The following is a 23,766-nucleotide window of genomic DNA, read 5'->3' on the forward strand; positions in this document are numbered from 1 at the left end:
TCAAGCTGTGAAGTTAAGAAGAAAATAAAGTCAGTTTCACAGTCTTCAGCTGTACACAGTGAGTCATGGAGCCTTTCAGATAATTACATGCCTCACATACAATTTTAGGGTTTGAGGTGAAACAAATCTTGTAAACCATTTATAACGTTATTGCCTCCAGTGTTGAGAGCTGTGTTTTCTTCTGTGTGGTGGCTGTGCACCCCCTATTGGTCAGTTTGATGTAGTGCACCCTTAAAAACTAAACACAGAAGACGCCATCTGAGATCCTCATCCTGACAGTGAGGTAGCTGTCCATTCACTGTCCGTGTACTACATTAGATAAGATGGGTATGGTCGCGAAATAATGATACAAATGTCATTATTGGGTTATTATCGCAGCGTCCTCAGGTCTGTGTTAAATTTGTTGGATTGCAAATAAAGTAGACATCTCTGTCTGTTTACTACCTCTCTGCTTGTGTTAACATTGTCATGGTAATGAGAATAGATGTTGCGGGGATGGTTGACATGGTAACAAATCATTCAGAACACCACAGCAACTGGTCACATCCCTGACAGGCCTATGAGCCTCCAGCAAAAGCAAACACAGAGCATTAGGGTCTGTTGATCTAACCTAGTTGAATTTGGTGTGATTGACATAAAGAAGTGTTTTAGTGACCTCGCCCTATTGCTGTTGAAAAACACTGCAATTCCATCAGTATTTTTCACATTTTTGTTATATTTTGTACTTTTACCGAAGGTGATGGTGACCAACGTGACCTCGCTGCTGAAGACGGTCAAAGCTGTGGAGGACGAGGCCACCCGGGGCACCAGGGCCCTGGAGGCCACCATCGAGTGCATCAAACAGGAATTGGCGGTGAGGACACAGCAGGGAGTTAAAGATGTATATGAATCGATGTGGGACAACAGTAATTGTAATTGATGATTGGTGTCTTTGATTTAACAGATATTTTGACAAGAGGTCGAACCGATTTGGTTTGTTCATATTTACGAGATGCAGTTTTTATCTGTGTGCCATTCACTTGTTGCACTGCCTGTCAAATGACGCACCACCATTTTCATTATTCACAGGTCTTTCAGTCCAAGGATGCTCCCAACAAGACGACCACACCTGAGGAGTTCATTCGCATGACTAAGGGCATCACCATGGCAACTGCGAAAGCAGTGGCTGCAGGGAACTCAGCCCGGCAGGAGGACATCATCCATACGGCCAACCTCAGCCGCAAAGCCATTTCAGACATGCTAACCACGTGCAAGGTTCTTGTTTTATCTTCCCAACAGAAAAGTTAATTAACGTATATGTAATGTATGTACATAAGAAACAATGGGACACTCACTTTGTTTATTCCCCCCAAAATATCGAGTGCGTCTTATGTGTTTTCATAATTCATAGAAGTAAAGGTTTATAATCCTGTTGAATCTTGGTTTCTGGGTGTTTCTGTCTTTTAGCAAGCAGCGTACCATCCTGAGGTGAATGAGGAGGTGAAAAACAGAGCACTGATGTATGGAAGAGAGTGTACTACTGGATACATTGATTTGCTGGAACAAGTGCTACTGGTAGGTTGAACATTGTGTCAGAGGATTTTATCATTTGTGTTTGTCATATGAAATGATGAATGTTTTAAGCTTCATTCCACTAAGTTGATTGCTTCATTCTCATAATAAAGTATCCTAACACATGAAACTATGTGTAATAGGAGTGCATAATTAAATGAAACTGAAATATTCAAAATGCAATATTTCAAATATGGTTCTTTTTAATTCATCCCGATTCTTCTTGAGCTTCTATCTTGAGAAATTTATTTGATAACAAATTCAGTCTAGTTTGGTGGGTTTGAATAATTCTTTGTGTGTGGGGCAGTGTCTAATTAAATCAATTAGATGTAATTAAATTACCGTTAGTCTAAAAGAATTATAATTATTGTTTGTTTCTAATGCCATCGTTCCCATGATTTTCATTAATTCAAAATGAAATAAAATGACTGTCTTGAGTCGTGCAGTATTTTTCAAGCAAAAAGCATCTGTGTTTAACGTACGTGTGTGTGTGTGTGTAGGTCCTGCAGAGGCCCTCTGGAGAGCAGAAGCAGCAGCTGGCAGTTTGCTCCAAGCGGGTGGCAGGAGCCGTTACAGAGCTCATCCAAACCGCTGAGGCAATGAAAGGTATACACACCCTTCACACACACATACAGTGACACCTCAGCTCACACACTTTCTCCTTTGATGATCTATATATGTGATGTACTCAAATCTGCATCAGTAAGTGTTAACTTTTCTATTCATTTACTAATTAAGCTTCCAACAAAATCTCTCATTGTTTATAATCCCCACTAGGAGACTACTACATCTAGACAAGAATTTCCCATTTATAATTTCACAAAATAACAGAGAAACATTCCTTTTAAACGAACTTTTGGTAATATTCCTGTCCTCCTTCTCTTGCCACAGATGGAGGTAAGTTAGCTCCGTTTTCTGTACTGTGACTGATTTCACCAGTTGTGAGCCGTTCACCACCTTCTCTCCTCAGCGCTAACACTGATTCATGTAATCTCGTTGTGAAATCCAGCTGCTCTCAGGCTTCTCCAGTACATACAGCGAGCTCCATCCATCACGCTTTGTTTTATGTGCAATCTCATTTGATATAAATCACTCCATCTTCATTGCAGTGCGTGGCAGTTTGTGGCCTCCATCAGCTATGCATGGGATGTGGTGAAATGTGTCACTTTTTTTTTTTTTTTTTTTTTTCCTGGTGTGATCACGTTGTTGTTGTGAGGCATGTTCTGTCGACACCCTGCCTTGTGAAGTATATTTTTAAAATCCCATTTTCACATTGAAATCTTAATCTTAATCACATGTGTGTACACATTCCTCAGGTTCAGAGTGGGTGGACCCCGAGGACCCGACGGTGATTGCAGAAACCGAACTGCTTGGAGCAGCGGCATCCATCGAAGCAGCGGCTAAGAAGCTGGAGCAGCTCAAACCCCGAGCCAAGCCCAAGGTTGGTGGATACATGACTTAATAACTCACACTGGGACCTTACCAGTAGACAAGTGAAAGAAGAGATAATGATGTCACCATGGAATTGCTCTTACAAGAGTTTCACTGAAATAAAGACGGTGTAATACTTTGACACTACAAGGCCTTGATCTGTTTCAGAAGAGAAAATTGTCATAATGAAGTTGGATTTCATAAAACACGTTGTCATCACAATTGTTATTAAACTGTATCCATGGGAGGAGGAAGTTATCAGATACCTTCGGTAAAAACAGTAATATCACAATGTAGAAATACTCTTACACAAGTAAAAGTTGCAAAAGAATATTATTACAATCACAAAATACTTAAATTAGTCTCATTTAGTGTTATAATATTATTATTTAATGAATTAGTAATTAATTGAACGACTTCATGCTGTGTTTTCCATTAAAACAATGTAAAAAGTACAAATACAAAAGTCCTCCATTCAAAAGTTCAGTCAAGTGAAAGTTAAAGCTAAATCAACACATCCCATAATGAATGCAACCAACTCTGAGCGTTGAATTAATATTATGTTGTACATAAACAATGCACATAGCTCTACTTTGGAACAAGAGAGGCAGCTCTGGTGTGATTTGGATTTTTTCCCCCTAGATGTCTTTGAACTGCACAGTGTATGTTGAAGCCTTGAACCTTGCCCTTATCTGTGTTGATGCCCTCTCTGTGTGAACTTCTGTTGTTTTTTATGGTTTACACGAAGGCATCATAACATTTCAAGTTTGTGCCATTTCACAGTAACAAAATGATAACGTTCTGTTGTGACGTTCACAGAGAGGGTGCTCAGTGTCTTGTGCTGTCTCCTCCTTGTACACATATTCCCACCAATTTATCTTTATCCTTGATTTAGGGTCTCATCTCCAGTCATTCACATTTTTCCCCGTTCATTGGCCATCCATGTCTATCAAAGTGTTACCTCTTTATTCGTACCACTGTGGCTGATTGTTGAGGTGAAGCTCAACCTAAGATAAAGCCCACCTCCTCATTACTCCCAGCCAAATCCCCATCCTCCATACAACGCAATTGCCATGTCATCTATCCATCTGCGCTAGTTGTAGCTAAAGCTTGTCCCAATATATCTCCTCTGGCTCCCAGTTAACCCCCCCCCCCCCCCCCCCCCCCCCCCTCCCTGCCTGCCCCCACCACAGGAGGCCTTCTCTGCAGGGCTCTGTCTGATATGTTTGATATATTAGGTTGTTATTCAGTCCCAACTATATATCAAACATATTGCTACAGTGTCCCGCTCTGTCTACAGACTTGTGGTGTGAATGTGTTTGTGCATTGAAAGAGAGTGTGAGTGTGTATGTGTATGTGTGTGCGTTTTAATAAATGGGCAGACCTGAGAGTGATTAGGTGGATAATACTGACGGATAATCTTTGTGCAGATTGTTGTTTCTTCTCCGGTTACGTCTAGCGCCTCCTCAGCTGTTGCACTTTAATAAGATGCTGTGTTTCTGGCTCTGTGAGGCTTTGAGGGGGTTATTTTGGTTTCTATGTTTATCATTACTGCTGGGACAACAGAAAATTGGTGGTAACCTTTTGCAAGCCAGACAAAGTCCTTTTAAAAAAAAAAGTCAATTTGAAACACTTTTGTTTACTTGCCTCACCTTATCTGACTGATTGGTGTTCTCCTCCCTCAGCAAGCAGATGAGACGCTGAACTTTGAGGAGCAGATCCTGGAGGCAGCCAAGTCCATCGCTGCAGCCACCAGTGCTTTGGTCAAATCGGCCTCAGCTGCCCAGAGAGAGCTGGTGGCTCAGGGCAAAGTGGGCTCCATCCCTGCTAACGCTGTGGATGACGGACAGTGGTCCCAGGGACTCATCTCTGCTGTGAGTATAACGGACATTTCAATGCAGGTTACGGCGTGAAGTGCAATTCTGCAAAAATGAAACGATATACTTTCTCCAATCTTCTCTATCAGGCACGTATGGTAGCTGCAGCAACCAGCAACCTGTGTGAGGCAGCCAACGCCTCGGTCCAGGGCCACGCCAGCGAGGAGAAGCTCATCTCTTCGGCTAAACAGGTGGCAGCCTCCACTGCCCAGCTACTGGTGGCCTGTAAAGTGAAGGCAGACCAGGACTCAGAGGCCATGAGGAGACTTCAGGTACAGTTTAGACACAGTCATAATAAATCAAATCAAATCAAACTTTATTATCAAAGTAAGAACAAAAAGAGAAAACGTTTCTCAGAGATCTAGAAAAGTTCAGTTTTTGTTTAAAAGCCTCACAGCTTGTGGGAAAGAGCTGTTCAGTAGCCTTGTGCTCTTGCGCCTGATGCCCAGCTATATTTGTAGGATTATCCCTCATGCAGTATTGTTCATATTTACTCGCTTTTACTACAGCTTTTCACATAGCATCATAACTACAATAATTATCATCTGAATTCATTTTTGCTTTTTCATGCTGCCACTTGTTGCTGTTCTCATTGGATCTCTTCTGCCCATAGATTGCTGGAAATGCTGTGAAGAAGGCATCAGACAACTTGGTGCGGGCCGCCCAGAAGGCAGCGTTTGACAAATCAGATGAAGACAGTGTGGTGGTCAAGACAAAGTTTGTGGGTGGAATAGCACAGGTAATTATAGCTGCTGCGCAGCAATGGGTCGGGTCCGGGCTAATTTTGGCAAGTTTAGGCAAATTCTGAGCAACAAAGAGGAGAATAGGAAGACAGGCCAGTTGACCTTATAATGTTCAATTTGCATTAGTTGAGGATTGAACCCACAACCCATGGAACTAAAGACCGTTGTCTATCGCACTGAGCTAATTGACAAGTGGCAGTTCAACAGTGGCTTCACAAATTGAGTAAGCCATTCACTGTCGTGCAGGCAGATTTGAAACCACAGTAAAAAGAAAAATCAGTTTTTGGGGTAAAATTCTGATATGTATTTGTCAAACATCTACTATGAGTCTAAGATGTTAGGAGCCTTCGCACATGGTCCAGTCCAAGCTATTTGGATTTTTAAATTTAGAGGCTTGCTGTGATGCCACCATCAGTACAACTGTCTTGTGTTTCATGTTGAGGACATCTGACATTTTGATCTGTCATCATCATCATCATCATCATCACCCTTGCTGGGTCTCAAACTCACAATCTCTGACACCAAGAACCAGCTCCTAACTCGCTAAGCTAATTAGCTGTTAGTGAGACCTGCTGTGTAGCTTCATTTATCCACTCAGGGAGTCAATGCCCGGGCAGCTGTTGTGATGAAATGGTCAAAATGTCAGAAATTCTAAACAAAACTCTGATAATACATAAATTGCATCTTGACAGCATGGAAATGTTGGTGATTTGTTTTTAATGATAAGTGTTTTGCTTCATAAGAGAAAATATGATGTTTAAAAATTCCACTCTCACATTGACTGCAGTTGTTCACATGTCCTTGGAGTTGAGTAAATCTGGCATGGGTTTGGATGTTTCTGTAAAGTTTGGTGAGTTTTCGCCCATGGGAAATATGACTTCCTTGGAAGAAGAAGAAGAAGAAGAAGAAGAAGAAGAAGAAGAAGAAGAAGAAGAAGAAGAAGAAGAAGAAGAAGAAGAAGAAGAAGAAGAAGAAGAAGAAGAAGAAGAAGAAGAAGAAGAAGAAGAAGAAGAAGAAGAAGAAGAAGAAGAAGAAGAAGAAGAATGCATTCCTCCCCTGTTGACCATTTCTTACAATGATTTTGATGTATTTTCTTTTACACGGCAGGGAAACTGGAACTTTGAAAAGAAGTGATTGCTGTTGTCAGTTGTCAATCAATTTTGAGAAATGAGCATTTAAATATATATTATAGTATCATTATATTACACTTAAGTATCCACAAACCATGTCGGAAAGTTGAGACTTTACCACAGTGGACTGGGTTGGAGTCCAGTCTGGGCATTGTCCTGCATATTAGTCCCTCTCTTTCCCCTGACATTCATATGTATCTCTACTGTTGCTGTAAATCAAAACAGAAATAACCCCCCAAATAATCTTTAAAAAACATCAAGAACCGAAACACTAAAGAATTGTCTGTCCTCACTTATTATCGTCATCATCTGTGGTCTAAAATTGCTCTATTGTTTGTGTTTCTGTCCAGATTATTGCCGCCCAGGAGGAGATGCTGAGGAAGGAGAGAGAGCTGGAAGAAGCCAGGAAGAAACTGGCTCAGATCAGACAGCAACAGTACAAGTTCCTGCCCAGCGAACTGCGAGAAGATGACAACTAGCTACTCAAACTCACCGTCACTGCTGCACAATCCTAAAGCAGTGTGAAGAGCACATAAACATATTTGTCTGCAGATTTGTGCCCTTTTTAATGCCACACTTGAAGGTATGTGGCCTACAGCAACTTAAGATGTGTTGAGACTTTATATTAAAAAAAAAACAGTGAAGCCCAAGTCTGCAGTGAACACCGTTGACGGAGTCCATGTCACGCAGGAAGGTCTTAGAGTCAGCAACAAGCAAGTTTGAAATACTACTGTGTGGAACTGACTACTTTCTGAAAGCAACATAAAGATTGTGGTGATTTTGCCTGAAGAACTGCTTCTTGTCCTCATGTGTGACATAACTACTTTTTGACAGATGTAACCTGAACCAGAATGTGACATGCTGATGACAAACGGTACAGCTCATATGCTCTCATGTTCGTCCATAAGATAGTTTCTGTATTTTTTGTTTTTACAAAATTCAGCTCTAGTTCATAAACTTTTAAGATGAAGAATTGATTGTATTGCCGTTCATGTAGGATAGCAGTCGTTACTGCTGTACTGTGCTCTACTGTACGTAAGAGAGCAAAATGATTACAGCTCTGATATTGTATGAATGTTGGCCTTTATGCTCCTATTGGTACCTTTGATCTCTGTTTTAACCATGTCAATCACATGACTGTGGTCTGTCTTGACTTCAGTTCAGTGGTCACTAACCCTAATATGAAGGATGGTAGGATTTTGCATATTGGTGTTTTCGGACCATGCTGTAAATTTCAACAATGAAGAGCTGATTTTGGGAAACGTCCTTTTTAATGTAGACAGCGATACAAGCATCTCTGCTTTCATTCTTGTCAGTTTTATGTTGATATTGATGTCTTTTCCAAGTTGCAACACTTTCTATGTGTTTTGTCTACACCGATAGATATATGGTACATGCCATTGTTCCGTAGCCATGCGGATTCTTTTCCATACAGGACGGCTCATGTCTGGAAGCCTGTGTTTGCTTTCAGGCATGTGTAATCCAGTCAGATATCTTCCCAAATGTTTATTTTGTTTATTTCATATTATGTCAGGTACAGAGAACACAATTTGTGTAACCACAATTTGATCATGATGCAATAATGTGGATGGTGCTTAAGGGGGCAGTATTGATTCCCCTTGCACCTTGCAAACTAATAGTAATAATATGAGATGATATTGTGTAATTCAGTGCTGATTTTCCTTTTGAACTATAGAGTACATTATGTAGAGTAATTGGCTACAACATCATTCAGATGAAGAATACATGTACAGTAAATACCTCTTGAATCAGTAGAAAGCTGTGCAGGGCCACCTGTGCACTTTCTCTGGTTGTGACTGCTCCCTCCTTTTGATTATCAACTCTCTCATTGGTGGAAATTGATTAGACTCACAAAAACAGGGTTTTTTTCCCCCAGCAATACTCAATCACTGCAAGCGATTGATATTTACATCAGTTCACCTCCAGTTCTGTAAATTCGGGATGCAGTGAAATTGCAAATCTGAAAGAAAAAGAAACCTTAGCAATAAGCTCATTCTAACAAATACATCTTGTGAGAATTGAAATCAAAAGAAATGAAATGAAGGTGAAGTGACGACAACACGAATCACTGCAGTGCAATCTGTTTCCTTCCTTTTCCGTTCATCTCTCTCTGAATTTAAGGGTGCTCTGCGTGACTTCACTGGATATTCTACTTACACTTGCTGCAATAGATGAACCCTTTTTGCTTACTGAGTTTGATTCTTGTGCGTTTGGTTCCCTTGTCTTACTGTATGGGCTGTGTTTCATAATTAAAAGGACAGTATATTGTAAGATTAGGTCCTGCTGTGAAAATGCATGGCTTTGCGCTTCAGTTGCATCCCTTTTTGTTTAGACGGCAACAGAGTCAAACTTGTAAGGATGCAATGAGTGATCCTGACCTCCACGGACAGACGGTTTGTCATAGCAGACAGCTAAAAACAGACTGAATTCACAAGTGTTTTCTGGCATTATATGTTGTGAGTGAGGATGGGATCCACTCACTTATCAGTCAAGTCTGTAGTGTTTATTATTAGTGCCTTAGTCCGTAGCCCATACATACAGTGTCTGGTCTGCTTGAGTGACAGCATCACCTCATCAGTCAGTAGAAGGTACCGGACAAGCAATTTATTTGGGAATGTAGGTTCATGTCCGTGGGTTTTCTAACATTTGTTGTCCCACTTGTCAACGTGCTGTTCCTCTTTAAGTGCTGAACCAACTGCAGCCCCTTTATCTTTCTCTTTTCCTCTCTCTGCCACATGTAAGGCCTTTGGGGGTGGAGGGAGGGGTGACAGAGGAACTGTCCACCAGTCAAAAAATGTGTTGCCGTTTCAAATGTACCATCAGTATGTATATTATATATATATGAACACATTTTTGTACTGCATTCCATGGGCATGTACTGTACCACAGTGCTTCTAAACTACGACAGATTCAGGTCTGTCAACCGCTTTATTGTATGTTATGAAGTCACTTACATTTTATGGGTGGGCTTTTTTTCTCGTGCTTTTAAACCTCTGTGAAAGATAAATGTGATGAGAACATTTCGATATATATCTGTCACCATTAAGATGTTGTGACGCATTTCAATGATGTGGAGTATTTGAAGTGTTCTGTATATGTTTTTTTTTTCCCTTAACAGAAATAAAATTATGAAGTTACTTCAGTAAAGATGAGCGATAACATACAGTATAAAAGATATTTATCTGGCCTCAATAAAACTATTTTTTGTATTCACTGAAAATAAAGCATTTCGATGGAACTCAGTGTGTCAGATTTCTCTTTTATTGTTTATTTCTTTTGCAGACAAGTGCGTATTATTATTTTACACATGCACACACACATCATCATCTGCAGTTTTATCAAATTTCAGATCACCATTAACTTTATAAGAAATTGAGCACTAATACACCCAATGGAAATGTGTTTTTTTCTTAAAAGCACAAAGATGAATGAATTTATCTACCCAGACCCATCATTCCTTCTTCATGTTTGGAATAAATACAATTCCAGTGTATTATCATCAAGTATACTTGATACATACTTGTTACTGGTAAGTTATTTGAAGCGCACACATCCCTCCCAAGATCAAATGTCTGTGACCACAGTAACGATCACTGAGGACACCGAGGTCATGTCCTTACTATTTTCACTGTAATGTTTGGGGTTTTTAGCTATGTTGAATCAGTTTCCATTCTATGATTGGAAAACTTGCATGTTTTTGCCTTTGTACGGGTTGATTATGGTACATTTAGAATTGATTTACTTTGATTTCACTCTCTAGAGCAGGATGTCAGATCACGAGGCCTACTACACCTGACACCGATAGTGAATATCTGATCAAACAAGACAAAGAACCAGACTTGATGTTTAATAAAACTTTCTATACTTGATAGTTTTTGACCAACCATGCCACAAACACATTGTGGATACCAGTGGTACACAATAGGCTATGTATTGAGGTTTGATTCCCACAACTGTGACGACTCACATGTGTGACAGTTTTATTGCTGCAGAGAACAACTTTGAAACAACATTCAAATAAAGATGTTCAAAAGAAAATTGAACACTTGAATAATTGAATTCACCATGTCATTATTTTTCTCCCATGATGTTTCAGCAGCAGCAGCAGCAGCAGCAGCAGTTTACAGGGTATACTGTAGAACCAATGCAACTTGTCCAGAGGAGTGGATAACAGAGAGGTGAGTCCTGGCAAACGAACAAGGTCTCTTTAAGTGTCAGTTTAGTGTCAAGACGAGATGGCATTTCTGAGTCAGCATTAAACCTGAAGCTATATTGAGTCCAGGCTATGAACTGAGACCTGTGCTAAATTTGTCTGGCACTAAAATTTGAGGAGGCAATGTCAATTACAGTGGCACAGCTGCTCCCAGCACTGCTTTTAAACCTGGAATCCATTTTCTGACATTTTCTCGTGAAGACAGTTTTTAGTGCTAAAACTATCTAAATCTCATTGACTGTGGATTAACATTTTCCCTGTGACTTTTGGATCTGGCCTGTAACAAGAAGCCCTGTTACACTTACTTCGCTAATTGGTGGGGGGATGGAGCGGGAGCAAAAACCCTGCCTAAAAGGACGAGGGCATTTAAATTAATGTGGACAAACAGCTGATAGAAGACAGCTCATCTATTATTTTTATGCCCTAAATCTAATTATAATAAAAGTCAGAAAGCAGGTACAGTTACTGATGACTGCAGCATGCCATACAGTTACATTATCCACTTTAGACTGTGAAGTACAATATAAGATTACCTGCCTCTTGGTTTCTTTCTCCTCAGCCACTTGTACCTGGAGCCACTCCCAAAACCTTCATCATAATTTTGTTTGGATAAAAAAAGATCAGCGTTGAACTGTGGTTGTTGTTGTTGCCGTGTTACTCCACTGAGAGAAAATGACACTCCAGTGACATACTCCAACAAGCACTGCGCACAGAGGCTCGACACACTCATCATGTTGATGTTTTTACATGACCTCGCACGCATGAGCTGCTGCACAGCTGAACCATTATGATGAGCTCGATTAGGCTGAATCACTGGAAAAGATGAAGACTTGGTGGAACGCCAACATTATTTCTCCTCCATAGCTTCATTTATTAAGGAGGAAGTGAGAAATTCCAATTCCAGTTTTTCTGTCTGCTCACCCAGCTTTCTCAATGCATTTGTAATGAACTGTTCAAACAGCTCTTGCTTTTATTTGTGGTCTGACATTATAAAGTTTGATTAAACCATTAAACAAACTGTTGGATACTTTTGGCATGGCAACATGACATGAATTAAAGCAGTCACTCATGTAAAGGGGGCATCACAGACTGTGCTGAGATGTGATCCATCACAGAAGCAAGAACTGTGTTTAGATTTATGGCTGCCTCATAACAATAAATCAGTATTGCATGCACAGCCATCAACAGACAATGGTCACCTAATGAAATCAAATTTCAGAGGTCTTTAAACTCAACATACAACATCATTGTCAGAGGGCCAAATACTTCACTGCATGATGGGAATTCTAGGAATACTGAGACTTGTTTCAGGTATCTCGTCTGTCTGTGATACAGTATTAACTTAGATTCACAACACCACCTTCTCTGTTGGAAGGATTTTTTTTCTTTGAAAGGATTCATCTTTATCTTTTAGCTATCATTCAGTATAAGAATTTCCCAGTTTTGTGCAGAAAGTTCCTTTGTGGAATACACAGGGGATGTGAAATGATGAGAAGTTTGATTTAACAGCCAGTTTCAGCAGATTCACTCAGGTCTGAAAATGGTCTTGAATCACAAGGACATTGAACTCTGTTGCAGATAAAAATGGCAACAACAACAACAACAACAAAAGACCCACACATCCTAGGAAAAAATGGAAAAATCTCATGTAGCTAACTGCTGTTATAATTCCATAGGGCCCTAAGTGAAATTCAATTTTAGTAAATCATTAATTGTTGGACAGGTACAGTGTGGTGATATCCATCTCTCTATCTATCCTGGGTGCGAGGGTGACATGGATTGCGCCATGAGCCTCTCTGATCTCTGTATACGACTTGAATGCCTGGCTGGCTGTTAAACAGTCCACAAAACACATGGCAGGATGACAACACAGTGACAGCTGACTGCTTTAAAAAAAGCACCACAGGGAGGATATCAAACCAGACCACCACAGAGATGAAAGAACAAATACAGAAAATAATGGAACAATTGAAGTGAATTTCAATTATGATATGTGAATATAATTGAAATAAACTGTGATAGAAACTGCAAATAACAAACTATTTAGAATTAGAATTAGATCAAGATGTATTTAGCTGTGCAGGAGATTAATGGAAGATTTCATACTGAGGTGTTTTTGGTTTGACTGGGCTCTTTGTTTTGTTTTTGTGTCCTTCCTCCCAATTCCTTTGACAAAGGAACTAAAATAGTAACTAATCTAATTTGAAAGAAAGTTAATGCCCCTTTTCTAAAAGTGAGCTCTGGTGAGGGTAGGAATGGCATGACAATTCAGAAGTCACTGTTACATCTTATGGACAAGAAGACAGTACTTTTCATTGTATTACATAACACTGGTGTATTATACAGAGTAAGCTATCAACCTATTTTTTAAATAGTTCTCATTTTTCAGCCATCAAATGATACATCATTCTTCTTCCCAACCAGGGTACAATTTCTCTCGCAGACTGAAAAAATTAATTACAGTTGTGGACAGTAAACTATTATTGCTATACTCCTGACCACAGGTTGTGTGACAGCTGTGTGTGTGCCAGTGGCCCCGTGAACTGTCGCAGAGGCGCAGCGAGGGGGCTGTTGAAATGCCAGAGCTTCTCTATCCTCCTGTACACCCCAGTACACCCACTGCGGCCCATTTGAGAAATACTTCTCAGGCATGTATTAACTGAGAGAGTAGTTGGACAAGCCCGATGATATACCTCTGCAGAGAGCAAAGCCTATCTGATTGCTGCGCGGATGTTGAACTATGCTGTGAGGGGGGGGGGGGGGGGGGCGCTGAAATGATCCCTGGAAGACAAACAAGCCATACTGGCTAATATGACACCCCAGAGGGAGAGGAACTTTCACAGCAGCTTAACCAATCAGATATATTTGTTTTGTATGAATAGCTCCCGTGCGTGAGGGAGCTATGACAATTCATTCCCTTAGCAAATTGTTAAAATGTTGTCATTTGTTGTGAGTATATGATGAGACATGCTTCACCAAATAATGTCTGAAATCCTTTATGATGGCATAAGTACATTTAAAAAGACAAAATAACTATAAGACAGTGGTCTACTTATATCCCAGCTGCTCTTTGCTCACATGTATCTTCCTGGGTGATAATTAGGTCATTATAATCAGCATGTTTCTACCAATAACCCCCCACCCCCATCAGAGCAGCTACTACCTCTCTGAGTTTTGACACTCCACTTCCTGCCTGTCACTTGGAGGGTGTTAGAAATTGGAGTGGACGTCTTGGTGTGAGGGGGAGTGACCTCCTGACGTCCTCACCCCATGTATAGTCATAGAAGTGGTCAAATGTCTCGGAAGAGCGAATCAGTGAAGCGTTTCAGAAAAAAGACAGGTCCAGCGTTGGCAAACAGCTGCAGTTGTTTCCAAAAAGGTATTGGGTGTCCAGTAACTGCCCCGCCAATATACATATTTGACTCACTACGGCCAGGGCGAGCTCGCACTCCAGCTTGGCGCTCGGCGTGGTTCAGACGCTCCGATCCTTTCATCCAGTTTCTTTTGTTTTTGGTTGTTGCGGACACCTCCGACAATAAGCAGCCATGGATGCCATCAAGAAGAAGATGCAGATGCTCAAGCTCGACAAGGAAAATGCCATGGATAGGGCTGAGCAGGCCGAGTCAGACAAGAAGGCAGCTGAGGACAGGAGCAAACAGGTCGGCATCCTCCGTGAAACCTGCTCTGGTGCTTTTACGCACGAGTGCCAAAGGGACAGTGCGCCTTTGCGCGGCATGTTTCCAACAGTGACCTGTCTCTGAGGATTACGATGTGTGGCATCATAGGATTTAAATCAAGATTAAAATTAAAACACAACAACATCTTTTCTTTTTTTCATTTGGACTACAAGAAGTAGGCAAAATCAGATTCCATTTTATATCTACTGTTTATTATATGTCATTTTTATTAGTTAATATTTAGCTAAAATAGTTAATGATATGCATGTGCTAATATGATTTTGGAAATAACTGATATTGTTTATATCGCGCAAACAATTGTTAATATAATTATTTAGGCCTACAAACAGTGAGGATGTCTTCCTTCTACATGTATGTAAATCTTGTCTTCCGTGTCCCAGCTTGAGGATGACCTGGTAGCACTGCAGAAGAAGCTGAAGGCAACTGAGGATGAGTTGGACAAGTACTCTGAGGCCCTGAAGGATGCCCAGGAGAAACTGGAGCTCGCTGAGAAGAAAGCCACAGATGTGAGTTTGAGTTGACAGCCCCCAGACAGGTGGAGAAGCTCCACTTGGGCAACTATTGCCTAATGGTTTAACCTTGAACAATCCCATGGGTTTCCCCAGGAAACTAAGATTACCAACACTCATACAGACTTACTCTAATGATAAAGTTATGTAATAATCAATTATGATAGGCCTGGGGGTGTTTGGGGTGAATATATAGTTAGTTAAATTTAGCTCTTGTGCTGTATATGGTAAGGTCACAGCTCGATGGCTTAGCAGGACATTCCACAGTCATTTGGACGAATCTGAGGGCCAGTGTAGGATTTCAGTCGGACATTGTACAAGCAAATTTTGGCCTGCACAATCCTTGACAGATTTGTGGTTGTACTGGCTTCACTTGTCACTCAGCAGTTCTGTCCAGCCCCGATGAAATTACCACTTTATTGACTGCGCCTAATGTTACACCAATTATACCTAATTGATTACATCATATCCAGGGCCAACTGCGTAAACAACACTAACATTACCAGATTAGATATAAAATGAGAAAAGAAATGCTAAATTTAACTTATCCTTAACATGGACTTGATTGTTTGATTTAAAGATTGCCAGGTGAGAGTAGCTAAAATAAAAGTACAAAAATTACAAAACAGACTGTTGACAGACAAAAAACCCAAAAAACCAAACATGCACTCGGTTTTATGATGCATGAACATACAGTTGCACACTGAAGATGCCATGTATAAATAAACAAAAACAACAAAATAATAATAATACATTTATGTTACATATTTGTGTGAGTGTATCTTTTGTTAATAATCAGACTTTAAATGATATACACAATCATGATTACATTGCTTCTGATGACCGAATTAATGCGCGATGTCTGGAGCAGTGGCTTTGATAGGGTGAGCTCAATTTACCAGTAGGGGATGCACTCAAAAAAGATCAGGAATTAGATAGCAATAACACTGGCAAAAAATACAAAGAAATGACATGGGTGGAATTTGAAAAAACAGCTGACACCGGCACAATTAATATATTTTTCGATTTGTTTGACAGTTTTATTCATTTGCGTGTGAAACTCAGCACTTCCGGGGCTGGTGGCACGTCCCAATCCTCATCAGCGGTTGATTAAAGGCGGTGGGGGCAGGGATCAAACGCGCCGCATCTTCAAGTGTGTGCATGTATGTGTGTGCGCGCGTCTGCGTTGGATTAGCCTGCACACAGCCGAGGGAGGAAAAAAAGAAGTAGAGGGAGGGAAAAAAAAACCTAGTTTAGCTGTGACTGAAAACAAACGCGAAAAATGGCCGGTGGGAGCTCTCTGGAAGCTGTGAAGAAGAAAATCAAGTCGTTGCAGGAGCAGGCCGATGTGGCGGAGGAACGGGCGGCGCTACTACAGCGGGAACTGAACCAGGAGAGGAGCGCGAGGGAAGCAGTAAGCCGCAGCTGCTAATGATTTAAGGCAATTAGTCCCCAGGCTGCCGGTGGCATTAGCCGTAAATCTGGTCAAAAAGCGTGGTGTGTGCTGCTAGGCCCAGACAGACAGCGGCCGGGTCTGCTCTAATACAGTCAGGTATCAGGTAGGCTAGACATGCTGGGTGTTAGCCCGCTGCGGGGATGTGGAGGCTGAGGGATGAGGAGGGGGAGAACACAGAGGACTCCACCCGGCTACATCCACAATAAACAAACCGCCTCTTAACAAGCAGGCTAACGTTACAGCAGCAGCAACGCCACCACCACAGGTGTCCACAGATAAAACCGCCCTCACGTGTTAAACTGCCGCTCCCGGGGTGCTGCTTTTGTTACCGTCTGAAACACACAAGGTGTAGCCATGATGCTCTGTAGCTTATTTGTTTATGCGACAAGAATAAATCACCGCGCGACAGGAAACTGCAGATTTGAAAGAGAGAGAAGGGGAAATATGGGGTCGATAAGTGATCACAGAATTTCTTTAATGCACTAGTAACATGTTAGGTTTAAAAGAACAGAAATACGAGTAATCATTCAGCCTGTGTGTAAAAATGTGCATCTTGGAGCCTGCATCCCTCCCTCCCTCCCTCCCTCTCCTGGGCTGGGTGCAGCTCATCATGACCAAGCCCATGCTGCTCTCCACAGAGAGTCAGTCTGGGATGGGTTGAGGATGTGGTAACCCTGCAAGAAAACATTAAAAACCCCAACAAACAGCTAAACAGTGTGCAGAGGACACTTGATTTGAGCCTAAATGATTGTGGTGGTGTTGTGCTCTCCTAGGCTGAAGGTGATGTAGCTTCACTGAACAGACGTATCCAGCTGGTTGAGGAGGAGTTGGACCGTGCTCAGGAGCGTCTGGCCACAGCCCTGACCAAGCTGGAGGAGGCTGAGAAGGCTGCTGACGAGAGTGAGAGGTGGGTATCTTGCAGCTGGAAAAGGAAGACACCACTCGGTCAACACACTCAACTCATAGCGGATTTAGAATCCGCTGATGTCCAGTGTATTAAATATCAAAGATTCATCATGTGATTCATGCTGTTGTAGTTTACTCTATTCACATTTGGCTCAGTGCTGCCACCAGTGGCCAGACATTAACATGTGAACATGTTTAATATCCAGACATATCGTCCAGATAGTAATTCAAGTTAAGCAGAAGCTTGTGTGGCCCTCCTGGTATTTCAGACTACCATAGGACATCACACTGCTGGTGCTCTACTCTTAATTTCTTCAAGAAATCAATTTTCAAAGAGAAAACTTTTAGTTGTACAGAGAGAAGTTTGTTCTCCATGCCACTACGACTAAACACTGGTCAGCTGTTGGCACTTACACTCCATACCCTTTTCTCTCCTACAGAGGCATGAAGGTCATTGAGAACAGGGCAATGAAGGACGAGGAGAAGATGGAGCTGCAGGAGATCCAGTTGAAGGAGGCCAAACACATTGCTGAGGAGGCTGACCGCAAATACGAGGAGGCAAGTTTCTCAGCTGTTCACTGCACTGTGAACTTTGAGCTGAGCGTTTTCTAAATTCTTTGACTTTAATGTAACACCTACCATCAATGGCTCTATCCTGAGTCAGATGTATATTATAGGTACCAAGTCATAGGTTTGGGTTGTGTCTAAATCACGCACTACTTCCTGTATAGCCCACTGTGCCGTGAGTTTGCTGTATGAACGTGCAGTGAGACTTATTAGACTCTATAGGATATATGTGGATTTGTAGTATCCCACAATGCATTGTGAAACGTAGTGCACGACCAATGGTTACAAGCAACATACATCATGCATTGTGCGTGCCCTGACAGAAAAGATAGCAACTGGATATTGTATGTATGTTGATGAGCGAGTAGTGAACGAATTATTTCAGACACAAACTAGAAAGGAATTTGATTGTGTCTGTGTGCTGCTGATGTATCAAACTCGGGTGGGACTAAACTTTGAATGTTGTGACTTCAGGTGGCCCGTAAGCTGGTGATCATTGAGAGCGACTTGGAACGTACAGAGGAGCGTGCTGAGCTGTCTGAGAGGTAATCATTTCCATCCCTTTCCCCTTCATTAGTTCTTTAAAGCCACAGATTTGAAATTTTTGTTTTGTTTTGTTTTCTCACAAAACCTCTTTCTGTCTTCCTGTTTTTTGTTCAACCACAATATAAATCAATAGCAAATGCTCTGAGCTTGACGAGGAGTTGAAGACCGTGCAGAACAACCTGAAGTCTCTGGAGGCTCAGGCAGAGAAGGTAAGGCGTCTGTCTGTCCAGGAGGACTCAACGGCAAATTATCCACAGGATAAACCCCAGAAATCACTGGGAAACTGTCTGGTATCAACACTGTGATACGTTCGACTAACGCTGCACTTTGTATGCAACCACAGTACTCGCAGAAAGAGGACAAGTACGAGGAGGAGATCAAGGTTCTCACAGACAAGCTGAAGGAGGTGAGTTAAATGGAATTATGCATCTTGTACTTTTTTTCCTCATGGGTATTTTGCAGAGCTTTTTAAAAGACAATGGAGATTGGATGTTGACTCAGTCACTTGGATGAAGTGCTTACTATATATTTTCTTGATTAGAAGTGATACTCATCATTATTTACACAGCACTTAATATCTTTAAGTGTTCTATATGGCTGAGGCTAGTAATGCAAACCTCTTAATGGGTATCGCTAATGTTTGATTGTGTTCCTCCACTCAGGCTGAGACCCGCGCTGAGTTCGCTGAGAGATCAGTCGCCAAGCTTGAGAAGACTATTGATGACCTTGAGGGTATGAATCTTTTCCACTTGATTTTCTTTACATACTTACAGAGTTTATTTTCGCAAGGGCTGTTTGTTACTGTACCTCCTCCACCAGTCCACACAAAAGTAACCTCGTCTTCTTTATATCGCAAAATAAGCACAAGCTTTCTCAAAGGGACACTCATGAAGGAGAAAAAAAAAGTTCATCTTCTTTGTAGATGCTGGTGCAGTGTGAGGTTTATTTATTTTGGTCAGCAGGTCGTTAAATAGTCCTCAGACTGAATGTCTACCGCAGAGTGGACAAAACAAAGCGGTGATCCACAGAGGCCACCGTGATATTATTCATGTCGGCAATAACATTTCTCACCACAATGCTGTGTGGCATTCTGGTGTAGTGACTGTTTAAGGCCGGCGAGTTGCGAGCGGTCTTCACAGGGTCATGGAACATGTGAGGCAGTTTCTCAGTGACTCCTCAAGAATCTGACACAACATCAGCAGCTGTTCCGTGCACTGAGTCCTTCCTATTTATGTCCTGCCTTTTTTATTTCCTATTTGTGTTTTTTCCTTTCGACTTCTGTTCTCTGACTTGTCTGTTATTCTTTCTGTGTTCTTATTTCACTGCCAATCCCTTCACTCCCACTTGATAATAATCGCCACTCAATAGATGAGCTGTATGCCCAGAAACTGAAGTACAAGGCCATCAGCGAGGAGCTGGACCACGCCCTCAACGACATGACTTCCATGTAATTCACCACATGCTTGTCTCTGCTAAGTGCCTTGGATGTTGACACCCCTAACACCTTTAGCCAATATACAATAGCTCCCTCTTGTGGTATGTTTGAGTGCAGTGATTTTTATTCACTAGAGGAGATCGATTTTTTTATTTTTATTTTTTTAATCCACCTTCCCTACTTGTATAACACTGTTTTGCATGTGAACTAAGCGTGCTTTAATAGGTATTTATTATTAGGTTTATGCTAGATTTCACATCCACTCATTACTTTTGCTTACTGCCTTAAAACTTTCTAGCTTTCTTCTGCATCCCTTTTCATCCTCTGATTCTGCATGCCATTTTATTTTCCATTCCTCCATTTGGTTTCTTCCTCCAACACTTTTGTTCTTCCTTTTCTTCTCCACAGCTAAATATTTTCACCCTTCACTCCAGAGGCTGGTTGAGCACCATCATCATCATCACTCTCCTGGGCAGCGCAGCCCAACTCTCTGTCTCCTTTGTTTCTGTATTTCCTTACTGCCCCGTCACTACTGCACAGTGGGCTGCTGCTGCCATCATCCATTTGTCCATGTCTCATACAGACCTTTGAGCCGTATTGCATTCTGTAAAATAAACATTCTTACATCTATGTCAGCCCTCCCCCTTTTCTCCTGCGATGTTTCTTCATTTCCATTTGTCCCCATCTTTTTCTTTTTTGATTTTTTTGTCTTCTCTGTGTTTAATTTATTTTGTCGAGTAGCTTTTTGAATAAACTCTGAAGCTCCTCTCCCATTCACTGTTCCTTTTTCTCTTCAAGAGAACTGCTGATTAGTGTAATGATAGTGATGAGATGTTCACCAATTCTGCAAACAAGTGTTCACATGAAATACTGTGAGATTTTCAATTTAATGAGTCGTACATCCTGACCTAATCTTTAGGGTTTGCTTTTTAGATTTGTACACCCTTATATTTCAGTCCTAGCTGATTTGGAGACACCTGTAGTTAAAGTTGCAGCTGCACATGGAGTTTGGTATGACAGCAAACACATTTTAGGTAGGCAGGGTAATTGTTTCCAGTGTGACGAGCTCGGCTTAAGTCCTGGCACCAAAAGTCATCAAGTTTCACTGTGGAATATTCATCGGCCCAGGCTATCCTTGGTGTCTGTGGGTGAAAAGAAAGGTGTAGTATTTGGAAATAAATTTAGTGATGTGTGACTAATGTTTGACACCAGGACTTGTGAGACCTGCTGGAACTAAGAAAAACAAAGACAGTGAGTGATTTAGTTGGATAATCTGTTCCACCAGCTGAAATAGAAACTGACAGTAGTTTTGTGATGAGCTTCAAAGCAAAACTAACTCTTATCGTCTGTACTAACCTGCCTTCTGTCTCTTTCCCTTTTCTCTTACCTGCTTTCTGACTGTCAAGACCATCTATACAAACAGCTTGAGAAAAACCGTCTTCTGACCAATGAACTGAGAGTAGCTTTAAACGAGGCGTAAGCTTGAACGGGCTCTTGTGTGCTTTAATTTTTCTGAAACTCTGATGTCTAGGCATATTGTCTTCTGCTGTTACGTAAGACCAGCACTGGCAACTGTCTGTGACACAAGACTTAAAACCAAGCAATGCTTTCGACGAACGGGGATACACGATTTTCATGTTATGCATGTTCCAACGGCCGTTTCAGAGGTCAGACAACCTGAGGTTATAAACGACTACAGAAATTTAATGTAATTTCTCAGTTATTGTCAGGGCTGTAGCACATGGATCCAGTTGAAAGCCGTCTGTGGCCTCACAGCTGTGGATGGCTCTAAATGGTGCAAGGCATCAGAAAAATGATCAATAGTCTCTACATCCCAGACCTAGCTTCACAGAACTTCAGATATGTAACATTTTTAATGAGTATTAACTCTTTAAATAAACAAACTTTAGTCTAAATTATAACACAAATGACAGGTTACAGGTGGGAATTAGCCTTTGACTAGCTGGCATGTTTTCAGAAATGTAATATTCATTATCCCTGTTAATAAATTATAAATTAGGAAGGGAGAATAATATATGGTGTGTAGCAGTGTGGATGGAGTGCTGACCATTAGAGTACATAGTTCTGCAGGTTGACTCGAGGTGAGTTGTAGCTTCATGTAGCTGGAAGTCATACGGAAAATGTTAATTTGGACAGAGCTGCTGGCCTGCACCAATGCAAGAAAGTAAAATGGCAATGCAAACACTGCTAGCAACTGCAAGGCAGTTTTATTTGTATAGCCTGTTTTTACAAACAGTTTGTCTCAAAGGGCTTTACATGGCATCACAACAACATCCTCTGCCCTTAGACCCTCACATCGACTGAGGAAAAACTCCATAGAAAACCCTTTTAACGGGGAAAAATGGAGAAACCTCAAGGTGAGCAACAGAGGAGGGACAGCACTAGGACTTCACAGTGAAAATAACAGTTTTTCATGGAGGATTCAAATATGGGGTCACATTAATGTCAATCTGAAACTGTGTGATTGAACTTCATACTAAATCTATAACTGAACTATAGAAGAAGCTATCAAAATAATGGCTCAGACCTGTCTTTAGCCCTAAAAACAGCCCATACTGTAGTGACTACAGCCCTGTCTATAGCTTCAGTTTATCATTTACAAAATGCTTTTAAGATTACATATCAACAAAAAGTTGAGTCTGTGGAATCAGAGTTCAGGATTTATATTTACTTATTGAATACTAACTTCTGTTATGGTTGGGGTGGGTAAGAACTGAGCTGAAATGATCATGAGGTTTGCAACGATATCCAGCTAATGTCTAACACTGTTTATTAACCTGGTCTAGAGCTTTGTCTGTTTGTATCCTGTGCATCTTTTACACCGTTGGTTTTATGATTTTTATAACTGATGCAATGCTATATTAACAGATAAACTGATACGTGCTGAAGAAGAGGGCCTGAGCGTAAAACAGATGCTGGATCAAACGCTAATGGAGATGGTTAACCTTTGACCCAGCTCTGTTCCCCTCCCCACATTGCCTCATGTGCTCTGAATATGGCTGGCTCCCATATGTGGTCGCTGCAGATGATGTGGGGAGTTGTGTTTATGTGTCTTCTCTGACCTTGTCGTCCTGAAGAAACAAGATCTACACAAGGTAGCACAAATCGCTTTGGCAAGTCAAAACTACACTGTTTCCGTTACACACTGTAATCAAGTCTGTTCAAGTTTACTGTATATCTTTAATAAGTTTATATGTATGTTTGGAGAATTTGCACTTTTTTGGGGGGGAAAATACTGCACATAATCTTCATGAACAAAGCCATAAGTTAAGCCAAGGCTTCATAAAAGGGACTTTTATCATGTGTACTTTTTGTAAGGTTGCTTGTGTGTCTGTTTCTTCTGTATTGCAAGCATTTATTCTGTGTCAGTATGGTTGTACACCGCCAGTTTAGCAGGGAAGAAATTCTTAGCACAGTTGCTTGAATGTACTGTTTTGTTCCAGCTAAGTGAAAGAACTGTCTGCACACTGTACTCAACTTTTTTTCTGTTCATTTTGACAAACTGATTTGTTAGAGTTTTTTCTCCCTCTCATTTTATCTTGGAAATGTAAAGATCATGAATAAATGCTTGAAGTATAACCAACTTCCAGTTCTTGTATTATTACTAATGTTTTTTTCTGTTGAGGTGCATATCAAGAGAAACTTGTATGTGTCATTACAGC

General features: G+C 41.1%; 2 protein-coding genes across 4 annotated transcripts in view; both read left to right on the forward strand.

Moving 5' to 3' along the window:
• The window catches only part of LOC311008115 (talin-2-like), a 69,774-nt gene extending 59,801 nt beyond the window's left edge, over positions 1 to 9,973 (forward strand). The window contains exons 39-47 of the mRNA XM_084001550.1: positions 737 to 853; positions 1,069 to 1,254; positions 1,447 to 1,554; positions 2,052 to 2,157; positions 2,868 to 2,992; positions 4,668 to 4,856; positions 4,949 to 5,131; positions 5,473 to 5,598; positions 7,083 to 9,973. Coding sequence (XP_083857676.1) covers positions 737 to 853; positions 1,069 to 1,254; positions 1,447 to 1,554; positions 2,052 to 2,157; positions 2,868 to 2,992; positions 4,668 to 4,856; positions 4,949 to 5,131; positions 5,473 to 5,598; positions 7,083 to 7,211 — 1,269 coding nt within the window. The 3' untranslated portion in view covers positions 7,212 to 9,973. The remainder of the gene's footprint in view (positions 1 to 736; positions 854 to 1,068; positions 1,255 to 1,446; positions 1,555 to 2,051; positions 2,158 to 2,867; positions 2,993 to 4,667; positions 4,857 to 4,948; positions 5,132 to 5,472; positions 5,599 to 7,082) is intronic.
• A 4,428-nt stretch (positions 9,974 to 14,401) lies between these two features.
• LOC311007767 (tropomyosin alpha-1 chain-like) overlaps positions 14,402 to 23,766 on the forward strand; it is a gene marked incomplete at both ends in the record, with an annotated part of 69,749 nt that continues 60,384 nt past the window's right edge. The window contains 9 exons of one of the 3 annotated variants that reach the window (XM_084001084.1): positions 14,402 to 14,625; positions 15,045 to 15,170; positions 17,403 to 17,536; positions 17,976 to 18,093; positions 18,577 to 18,647; positions 18,782 to 18,857; positions 18,992 to 19,054; positions 19,311 to 19,380; positions 20,017 to 20,095. In XM_084001084.1, the coding sequence (XP_083857210.1) occupies positions 14,512 to 14,625; positions 15,045 to 15,170; positions 17,403 to 17,536; positions 17,976 to 18,093; positions 18,577 to 18,647; positions 18,782 to 18,857; positions 18,992 to 19,054; positions 19,311 to 19,380; positions 20,017 to 20,095 (851 nt within the window). Of the gene's footprint in view, positions 14,626 to 15,044; positions 15,171 to 16,455; positions 16,588 to 17,402; positions 17,537 to 17,975; positions 18,094 to 18,576; positions 18,648 to 18,781; positions 18,858 to 18,991; positions 19,055 to 19,310; positions 19,381 to 20,016; positions 20,100 to 23,766 lie in introns of those variants that run through there. The other 2 variants (XM_084001083.1, XM_084001085.1) reach the window with 2 other exon arrangements.

This window comes from Trachurus trachurus (assembly GCF_905171665.1).
Source record: "Trachurus trachurus genome assembly, chromosome: 3".
Lineage (NCBI taxonomy): Eukaryota > Metazoa > Chordata > Actinopteri > Carangiformes > Carangidae > Trachurus > Trachurus trachurus.